This window comes from Aptenodytes forsteri, unplaced genomic scaffold, assembly GCF_000699145.1.
Source record: "Aptenodytes forsteri isolate BGI_AS27 unplaced genomic scaffold, ASM69914v1 Scaffold8, whole genome shotgun sequence".
Taxonomy (NCBI): domain Eukaryota; kingdom Metazoa; phylum Chordata; class Aves; order Sphenisciformes; family Spheniscidae; genus Aptenodytes; species Aptenodytes forsteri.
The window spans coordinates 1,467,522-1,478,331 of NW_008796218.1; the positions used below are offsets into that span (position 1 = coordinate 1,467,522).

Genomic DNA, 10,810 nt, shown 5'->3' on the forward strand with positions numbered 1-10,810 from the left:
GCCAGGTTATGTCCATTTCCGTGTTTGTTCACGTGGTGAAGTTTCACAGCGACAGCGAATGCAAGGAAGAGGAGGAATCTCTGTGTGGTATCAGCAGCAGTTAAAGCATTCGTTCAAGTTTGTGTTTCCATTCAAAACACAGTGTCGTGACTTAAAATCCCAATGTTATTAGTTCTGTCTGCACACCAGAACTTTGTACAGTGCTCCAAAGCATCCCTACCTTTATACTGACTAATCCTGTTTCTCCTCTTCCCCAGCAAATCTGGGTGCTTAATATGCAACCGCATTTATCATCACAGCTGCAAAGGAGGACAGTGCTATTATCCCATTTACAAATTAAGAACCTGAGGCACAAATAAGAACAATGGCACACCAGAGATCACGCAGGAAGTCTGTGGGAGAACTGGGAGCTGAGCTCTGGTCATTCAAGTCCGAGGTTGGAGACTGGAGCTTTCCTCTCTGATGGAGGACTGAAAATACTTTCTTAAATTCAATATACTTACAGGAATTTGGTGCTCTCTTTGATAATTTCTTATTATTTATTATGCAAATCTGGGTAGTGTATCAAGTTAAAGTCCAGCTTATTTTTTTTTCTTTTTTTTTCTTTTGCATTGCCAGCTACCCATCAAACTACTAAGTTTACTAGGGTTTAATTTTCATGTATCGTTGCTTGTAATGGTAAATGTCTGTCCTGGTTTTGGCTGGGATAGAGTTAATTTTCTTCCTAGTAGCTGGTATGGTGCTGTGTTTTGGATTTAGTAGGAGAATAATGTTGATAACACACTGATGGTTTAGTTGTTGCTAAGTAGTGCTTACAGTAGTCAAGGACTTTTCAGCTTCTCATGCCCTGCCAGCGAGAAGCTGGGAGGGGGCACAGCCAGGACAGCTGACCCAAACTGGCCAAGGGATATTCCATACCGTGTGATGTCATGCTCAGTATATAAACTGCGGGGAGTTGGCTGGGGGGCGGTGACCGCTGCTCGGGGACTGGCTGGGCATCGGTTGGTGGGTGGTGAGCAATTGCATTGTGCATCACTTATTTTGTATATTCTTTTATCGTTATTATTATTATTTTCTCTTCCTTTTCTGTCCTATTAAACTGTCTTTATCTCAACCCACAAATTTTACTACTTTTTTTTTTTTCCCCCTCCAATTCTCTCCCCCATCCCACTGAGGCAGGGGGGAGTGAGCCAACGGCTGTGTGGTGTTTAGCTGTCTGCTGGGTTAAACCACAACAATGTCAAATATTATGCTATTCTCTTTCAAGTATTTGCTTAGATTATTACCAGAAGTCAAATCACAGACATGTTTTCAATGGGAAACATGGGCTAAGCCATCAGCCTTTTTCTTAGAAAATACTATCATGTTCTTTACCCTGTCACCAGCATTTTGGGAGTCCTAAACTTCTAGTGCAGGAGAGACCACTGTTTTACAAGTAGTGTAAAGAGATTCATCTGCTATTAAGCATAATCTACAGCACCATGTAAAAACTGGACAGGAGGGCCCTCTATATTGAAAAGACCCTGCAGAGACCATGTAAGTCAGTACTGAAAAGATGCTAGGGTCAGATCCCCAGCTGCATCAAATTACCATATTATGAGTCAGTTTATAGCAGATAAGTAAACGAGTTGTATTTTGGGTTTTGTTGCATCAAAATAAGTCACTGAATCACCCTCCCTTTAGAGTATCAGGTCTCCCATATTAAAAAAGAGGATGATTTCTATAAGCTACTTTGTCCTATTTCTTCCCTAGCTTAAAATGTAACACTTCAATGAACAATTCTGTTGTTGCCATTTATGTGATTGTAATAAGGCAACTTGTCCCATTGAGGACCAGTTAGGCTGTGACCAGCTAGCTATGCTACTAGAAACGGGCATGTGTGTCTGTGGCCAATTAATATTAAATGGGTGCAGCTGAACTGGGGACAGCGGTACAGTAAGCAGAGCTCCTCGGGTGAATGAAGAAAAAAGAAAAAGGAGCTAGATGCTCCTCTGAGCAGTGAAGGGGAGGTCTAGGGAAGTACCCTTCAGGGACAGTGTTCCTGTACCAGGTGTGGGGACAAAATAACAGCAAGCAGATGATACTGTTTTCAGTCTTTGTAGATGCTTCTGGGATCTTGACATAAACAGCCCTCGCTCTTATTACAGCAGAATTAGAGGAATTGGGAGAGTAGTGAGAAGCAGTGTTGCTTAAGATGTCATCTCTGCACAACTGTATTTTAGTATGTCTACACTGCTAGTCAGCTGTCAAGGCATTTTAACTAGCGTGATAAATTCTAGTCTAGAGCTCACATGGAGATTTGTCTGTTAGTCACATAGGTATCTCCAGTTTAAAAACATAGCAACAAATTACTGCCTACTACAAACTTTGTCTTTCCTCTGCCTATAATTTAGAACCACAGTTGTTGGGTTCTAAAAAACTGAATTTTAAATGTAAGCTTACTCCTCAGAGAGTATCTCAACTTCTCTTTAAAAAGATATGTACCCTAAAAAAAGGTTTACACATCAGATTATTCAATTAATTGTCATACCTGAACAAGACAGACTTCTCAAGTAAAAGACTTACTGTGTCAGAGGACATTCTGATAACAAGGTATTACCTCTCCTTGTCTTAAGACAGACCTGTAAAAGAAAAAACAAACCTGTGTCTGTGGTTGAATGGCAAAGTTTAGCAGGCTTGCAAGCAGTAACACATAATTTTCTAACTGTATGAAATAGCTTCCTTAAAGTGCCAACTATTTTTACTTTTTATTAATGTGACAAATCTTTTTATTTCACTTTCAATATATTTAGAAGGAGGAGTTATCAATGTTAAGAAAGTATTTATGTCTATTATGAGAAATATCTACAAAAAAATGAGACAAAACACCTGTAGCCTATTAAGCCAGACCAGAGAAACTTGATACTTCAGCCACTAGAGGGACCTCAAGGAATAGAATCGACAAAAACATTTGCAAAGGCTATTTTGAAGTATTAAGTGTCTTTAAAGAAAAACAAGAAAGCTTTGCAGGTCAAACGAATTGTTGTTTGCTTATAATGAGCTCTGAAATAATAGGAAATGTGAATTAACTCATTATCTCATAGGTTTTGTCAAGAAAAAGCAACTTCTTTTCCCCAGTAGGATATCAGTTTGGAGGGTTGTTTCCTCTTCACTGAATTAGTGAGGTTAGCCCATCTGCTTTCAAGAGATTTGTAATTTAGCAGTAAGGTTATGTGTTGCTCTTTTGAGGAGCACAAAGCAAATACAGTTATTCTCTTTTCAGAGTTTCTGAGAAGAATAGGATTTGGATGTGATTCAGATAGTCTGCAATAAGTGAGCTTAGTTTCTCACTGAACGGTACTCAACTTATTTCAAATTTTAACAGCAGTTTAATAGCCCAATTAACAAATGTTAGTGCCTCACCATGCATGCAAGTACTTTCTAAAAAGTAGTTATGCTACCACTTGGATCACTGGATTTGTAATTAGGGAGATGATGAGGGCACTCTGCTGTTCCCTTTTATACTTCTGCAATACTATAGAAGAGGTTGTGGTGTTCTTCACACACAAAGATTTGAGGCTCTGCAGAGCACAAATTCAGCAAGGTTTAGCTTTAGCACAGCTACTGTAAAACATGAAATCTTGCTAATATAAGCGACGGTACTTCTGAGACACTGAAGATGAGGACACAAAGACAAGAACTGCAATTAACCCAATTAGCAAAAGGTCAGGGATGGGACTAGAGTTTGGCATTAAATCACAATTATGGAACAGGTTAAAAGAATTTTTGCAAGACCTTAAATTATGTTGCATTGTTTAGTTTCACCTGTTAGAATGGTATAACGAAATGAAAACTCTTATTTTGTGAGATGAAAGCAACCTGAAATTCCAGTTTGGCAGAGCTGATTGTTGCACAGGTCTCCTGTGGTCTACCCACTGAGTTTTATAGTTTCTATTTTGTTTGCATTGTAAGGTTACTTACTGAGAAAAGGTATAGTGGCAGGGGAGGAGACATTGCTATTACCTTTTCTATTATTCTTTGTTGTTTTTTTTGTTTGGGGCATTAGAAAGCTCTTTGATGCATTATTGTTTGAAAAATCTTCGCTTCTGCCACAGAGTTAGCATTATATTCCTTGCATTGCATGTGTATAACCTCCCACTGAAGTTTTCTAGTGAACTACCTGCAATTAAAAGACACATTCAACCACAGTTATGCTTAACTGGCAGACTGATGACTCCTGACATCAGAAGTGGGTTGCCAAGTGGGCCTTGCTGAAGAATAGTGATTATCTATCCCATGTCATCCCATACGTGTGAAGTAGGATATTATATGTTACAGATTAACACAGTCACAGGCAGGAAGTGTTCCTTGACCAGGAAGAGATTTAGTGATAACTAGTGATTTCTTTCTCAGCTGCTAAGAGTGAAACACTTCCTGAAATACCAGAACATCCTTTTATTAAGCACAGTCCCCTCCATAAGTAACTATGGAGCAAAAATTTTGGGGGGATTTCAGAATTTCAAAAGTTCAGTTAATTTATTTGGAGCTTATTCAGCAGTGTTATTTCATACTGATTTTAGTCTAACAAGAGAAGGTTTGTGACTAATGCAAGGAGGAGAATTTTCTTTTGATGCAAGAAGATGAGTTAACCATCTCTTCATTTGAAGAATGCCATTAGTCACTCTGCCCTCAGATACCTTTGCATGTGTAAGAATATGCATACTGTATCCTGTATGGCATTATGTGAGTAATCAAATGCCTGTTGAGTCTCACACGCTTCTGAGATTAAAATATACTATATCTGCCTTAATGATGAAAAAGAATATTGCAGCGTTTTGTCAGCCTCTTTAGTTTTCCCTTTTGGAGTGATACTCAAAGAATCCTTTTTCAGTTATGAAAATTGCTGAATGATTAACCACATCAAAGAACTGGGGAGGATGGGACACCACAGGCAACTGTTGAAACAGACTGGAAAGAACACATATGCATGTGTGCACAAGTGTGTCTGGCTGTCAGAAATCATGACTGAGATCTCCTAAAGGTATCCCCTCTTAGTTTTATCAGGCTTTCACAAGTTTTAGATTTTTATTTTTCCTACTGACACTTTATTCAAGATTTGCAAGTAGGTTGGGAGCGGGAAAAAGGTGTTGAGAGGGATGTTTACAAGATGTGATGCACCCAAGCAGTTCCGCTACATTTCTAGCTCCACATTTTTCTTCTTACTGCCAGTGACCCCTTCAAGGGCTCTGCCCTGAAGTCCTGCTCCTAAACAAGTAAACATTTAGGACCTGAATTCTTCAGAATAACTTATATGTGGAAGCTTTTGGTCGACCAGCAACAATAGCAAATAAAACAGGCTAACATTGTAGAAAAAATTTGGATCTTTATTGATGTAAACCAAAATTCCAGTTGGCTGGTACTGGCCTATCATATAAATGAATGTTCATTAACACGAAAAATTAAGAGTCTACCAAGTATTGTTGCAGATATACACTTGCTCAGTCTTACTTGGAAGGGGTTTTTTGGATGCTTTTGTTGAAGACAAAGAATAGAAATATTGTTGTAAACAGCAGGACTAATCCTATGGACAAATAGCAAATATCTTTTTTTTGTTTCACCTTGCAAGGTTCAAATTTAAGTTGCAGAGCAGTTAAGCATTTAAACATATGCATAACTTCGAACACATGAAAACAAAACAAAAAAATGGTTTGTGTGCCGTAAGTCTAAATATATGCTCAGAACCTTTCTTGAAACTTTGCTTTAGGACTTAAAACCTGAGCATTGGTAGACAGTAATATTCTTTCTTAGAACAGCACCAATATGCTTTAAAAAACTATGAAACAATGTAAAAAGAGATTATAAACCATGCAGTAAGATAGCATTCAAACAGATAATGTTAATCAGGATTGTCAGCTGCTGGACTGGATAGCCTCCAAACTCCAGATATCTGTTGCACGCTACTATCTTCTGCAACGTTACTTTTCTCTACCGACCAGATTCCTAAACTTACTGCATCCACAGTTAAAAATAACCCAACAACAAAGAGGGGAGAGAATTAAAAGCCAGTTTAAACTTTCTGAATAGAAAGTTATCTGCTGTTTTCTGTCTGCCCCATTTGTCCCGAAAGAGACTGATAGAAGAGCAGGCTGCCTAAACACCTTTCAAAAGTGTGTCTTTTTTGACAGTGATTAGTCTTTTTATGAAGTGATTCATTAATGTGGTCTCTGACTTATGACTCATCAACTGCTAACTTGTTAGGTTGCTCCTGCTTTGTTAATTTGTTTCAAGAGGAGGAACGTGGGTTTCTTTTTGTTTTTCCAAGTCCTATTCTGTCTGTACATAGTGAATTTGCCACTGAAGGCAGCATTTCAGAATAGACGAGGCTGTATTGTCCGGTTTTCAAGAAACAATTTATGAGCGTATGGTCCGGGACATACATATTTGCCCGTTGACTAGGCTGCTGCAATCTTTGTAATTCTTAAAGATGAACATCTGTGTCTTTCTGTGCAGCACTTGTCCTAATTACCAGCACTGTACTGTGGTGCTTTTCAAATGAATGGCAAAGAATGTCGCCTTCCCTAGACATTCTTACCCTGGTACTTCTTGATGATGCTACTGCTTTTGTTGACTCAGAGAAAGCCTAGATAGCAATGGTTAATAGATGCCTAAATTGCAGGTAGAACAATGACACAGTAACTGTGGACCTTCCTGATCAAGGAAGCTGGAATAAATTCACTTGAAGGAAAAAGTGAGCTGAACTAACCTGAGGATTCTCCCTAGCCATACAGCTATGGAACCACAAGGCACTGGTGGAGAAGGACAAAGTTATTACTGCACATTATAGGAATTTTATCTTAATGGTCAGGCTTTTGGGGCATACTGCTGTTTCAAATGACTTACGCTCTCCATACCTGGAGTTTATACTGGTGTGCTACCTAGGTTGTTTGACTAGCAATGCCTGTCATCGGGGAAAATCTGCTAGATTTATACGCAAGAAGCATGAATGTATTCAAGAGCCTGTAACAAAGATTTTGCTTAAATTTAAAACCTAAAGTTAAGCTGGCATAAAAGCATACCAGTTGTATATTAATAGATTGTGATCAATTAAAAAGAATGGTAAATAAGATTACCAAGGTGTCCAATGAAAAATGTGTACAGGTACTCAGAAAACTGTTCTTAATTGCAACTTGATGAAGGAATGAAAACGTATATGTATCTCCCCATCTCCCCACTGAAATGACTAAGCCATAGTCTTCCCAGGATTTAAAAAATGAAGCAAACTCTTTTATCTCTTTCCACTTTCCTTGCCTCTGCTTTGAATCATAAGGCTGAGGTTTATTTGTTCAACATGTTACTATTGCGTTTTCAAGCTTTTCTTTGTGTCTGAGTTCTAGGTACTCTAGTTGTTTTGCAGCTTTTAATAATTTTAATTAAATACTAATTTTAATGACATACCTCTGTGAACAGAATTTTTTAATTGATAGAGAATATTTCAAAAGTTATTGTCATACAATTATTGCTATATGAAAGTAAATAAACAATCTAGGACTTTATTCTCAGTTCAGTACTGAGTCGCATTTACCTTCATCACTGGCTGTGTATTTAAAATGATCTACTGACTTGATTAAACTGTGGATTCTCCAGGAAATGGAATACAACAAAATATTTGCTCTATTTCAAGAAAAAGAATCCAAAAACTAAGACAAAACAACTCTCTCCTTCCTCTCCTTGAAAAAAGTTCTTTAATATGTCCCCTACTATAGCTGGGCAGAAATGGAAAATGGCATTTAAAAAACAAAACAAACAAAACCCATCTCCCAAAGTAATCTAACAGCAAACAAGATGATTTCCATGCCAGTGGAGAACTGGTGCAACCTGTAATTGCAACGTGAGTGTTAAAGGCTTTCAGAAGACAGAGAACACTCAGATACTTACTGTTTGTTTGAGTCTTAGCTTCCACAGGGAAGTAATCACATAAAAGATCAAGGTGTCTCTTTATAACTGGCTGCAGCAATTCCAGCTTGTAAACATTCAGCAGTGATTTAGCAGTATGATACATGGTGCTATGGCAGGCACAAAGTGAAAATGTAGCATATAATGAGCATATCTGACAATGCGTGCATAATATCGGTCATAATTTGGTGCAGGATAACAGAAACACAGCCCCAGGTTGGTACAAACATTTCTGATCTACTATAGCCCAATGGTGGGATTTTCAGAAATGCTTTACCAGTCCTGCTCCGATTAAATTATTAGAATTGGGAGCTTTACCATCAGCTTCATTGGTATTGGTATCAATTGGATACCAATGATCTAATACCAGTTGATATTGGTATCCAATACATGTCCAATACATATTGGAATTGGTATCAATTCCACATGAAATAGCCATTACCATGTTAAAGTATTAATCTTGAAAATGTTGCAAATTATAACACAGTTACAGTTTTGGTAACTTTAATATATATTAAGATAACTATTCCCTGGATTCTCATCACTAAGTAGTCATCTATTTGACACTTTTATTTGAGTATCCTCTTGCCTTCACCTATGCCAGACAGATGTTTTAGCATTCAGTAACATGAACTAGCTGGGAATCATCTAACAAAATGATTTTTACTATACAAAAGAAACGTCATCATCCATCAGTAACACATTAAAAAAAGTGGATTTTTATTAATTCCTTGATGCCAGGGAAAAGATGTTTAGATATTGCTTAAATACTAATTTTAAATATTTAAAAATTCTTTTATTTGTGATGATTCTTTGAAAGACTTAGACAACATTAGAGGTCCAAACCAAAATCTTATGAAAATATTTCTGACCTGAAAAACAGTTCAATATATTAGGCTATGGGATATATTTGAGACTTTCTTGTTTTGCAGTAAGAAAATTATTGAAACAAACTTTGAACAGTTTCTTATTGAACACTGAGGATCAAATTTAGTTCTTAACAATTTTCTTCCCTGCTTAGCTATTTAAGTACATAATACCTCTCTAACTTTTGTTTTGGAAGGAAATTTCATAAGTAACACAGAAATTCCATTTTCTAAGGTTCAGATATATTGGGGTTTCTATTCTCTGTTTTGTTAATCTATGGATAAATAACAACATAATGCCACAATATTTCTTAAAGATTTTGAAAATGGTTTTTGAAGAACAGCATAATGTACATATGAACGTACAATACCTTGTTTTGCTGAACTCTGTAAATTATGTTTTGCAGCTGGCTCCAGGATAAGGTCCTGTATAACCCAGACAATATGTTGGTCTTTAAAATAAAGTGGAAGACTTACATGAAGAAACACATTTGTTAACTTTAATATCAAGACTTTAACAGGCTAGTCCTCAAACAATGAGCCTTCAAGGGTAGCAATGACATTTTTTCTTCCATTAGTCATTTTTCTTGCAGGCTTATTGCAAGAAAGAACAATTTCTCAAAATAGAGAAACCTGGCTCTATTTTGACCAGATGCAGGAAAAGTTTCCTTTGAAATGCTGTTTTTATTAAGCTAGTTTGTTGTTCTTGCTCTGCTGGAGGGGGGAAAAGCCTGGTTAGTACATTGTTGGTTTAGAAACAAGTTTTGCATATTCTCTTTTTAACACTTCTGTTTTTGTATTCCTAAGAAGGAGCCAGATCCTTCACGGGTGTAAATTAGTACTTTACAAGAGCCTACAGTCTTGCTTGTTTACACTAGTGAAGGATCTTGCCCAGTTCCCCTACCATATGTGCAGCCTGACATTTGAATGGAAGTGCAATTAGCAGGGTTGTTTTTGTTTAACTTTATTTAGCACCTTATCTTCCCGCAACATTCTTGTCTGAATACCAGCATCAACCATGAACTCAACATAGCTCTTACTAGTTCTGTTCTATTTTGGGCTAGAAGGAAAAAACCCCAGCACTCCAGATCAAAAAGCACCCTCCTCTTTCACTCTGGGAATAGAAATTGTTAACTAATTGGTGCAAAAAAGGCTCTTATTACCATGACAAATCGATTCACACCACAGTTAAGTCATAACTTACTCCACTACACAGGGAAGTTATCCAAGCCCTCAAAACAACCTGTTATTAATGGCCAAACACATTGTCTTCCACAAAGACAGTGGTTTTGGTGTTGGTGAGAGACCAAACTTGTAGAGGATGTAAGTCTGCAGAACTGTGTTTATTGTGTTCTACAATTTGCCCAATTACTCAACTACTTGCTCCCTTATGTTACAGTAACACCAGGAACTGCAAGGCCTGTAGGCCAGGCCCTTATTCTTGTTACTCGTATTAAAAAGAGCCTCCTGGAGGATCCCAAGTCCGGCAGAGCTCTGCTGCTCCCAGACGCTGAAATTCTGCAAAAATGGACAGAGCAGCAGGTCCTGAAGGCTCTGGGGTAAGGGGTTGTACCCCAGGAGCTCAAGCCACCAACAGGCCACAGGCCTGGGAAACACTTACTGGAGCACTTTGTCCCCACAGATGCCGAGTGGACTGAGAAGGTGGGAAAGGCTGCTGGGCTTCTGAGGAGCTGGCAGGCTTCTCCCTGGTCCCTACACTATAACCTCCTGCATCGTGCTGAGCCTCGCAAAGGTAAGAGGCCACCTCCACACAGGCATGTCAGTGACAAGGGGACAGGTGAAACAGGTCGAGGTCAGCATGAGGAGAGTGGCCTGACATGGAGAGGGGGTCCAGACGTCTACAAGGCTCGCTGCCCGGCCCGTGTCCTCCGGGGCTTGCGGGCAGGGCCCTTGGGCAGGTGCAGCCCTTAGAGGGCGTGTCAGGGGCGAGGCTGAGGGGACGCCCCGGCTCCCTCGCTGAGCTAACGTAGCTCCAGCCCCGCCGGCCCGGG

The 10,810-nt window shown here is 38.7% G+C and overlaps 1 protein-coding gene across 1 annotated transcript in view; it reads left to right on the top strand.

Moving 5' to 3' along the window:
* The first annotated feature begins 364 nt into the window (after positions 1-364).
* Positions 365-10,810, top strand: part of KCNQ1 (potassium voltage-gated channel subfamily Q member 1) — a 371,368-nt gene continuing 360,922 nt past the window's right edge. The window contains exons 1-2 of the mRNA XM_019474489.1: positions 365-436; positions 10,377-10,700. Of these exons, the coding sequence (XP_019330034.1) occupies positions 365-436; positions 10,377-10,700 (396 nt within the window). The remainder of the gene's footprint in view (positions 437-10,376; positions 10,701-10,810) is intronic.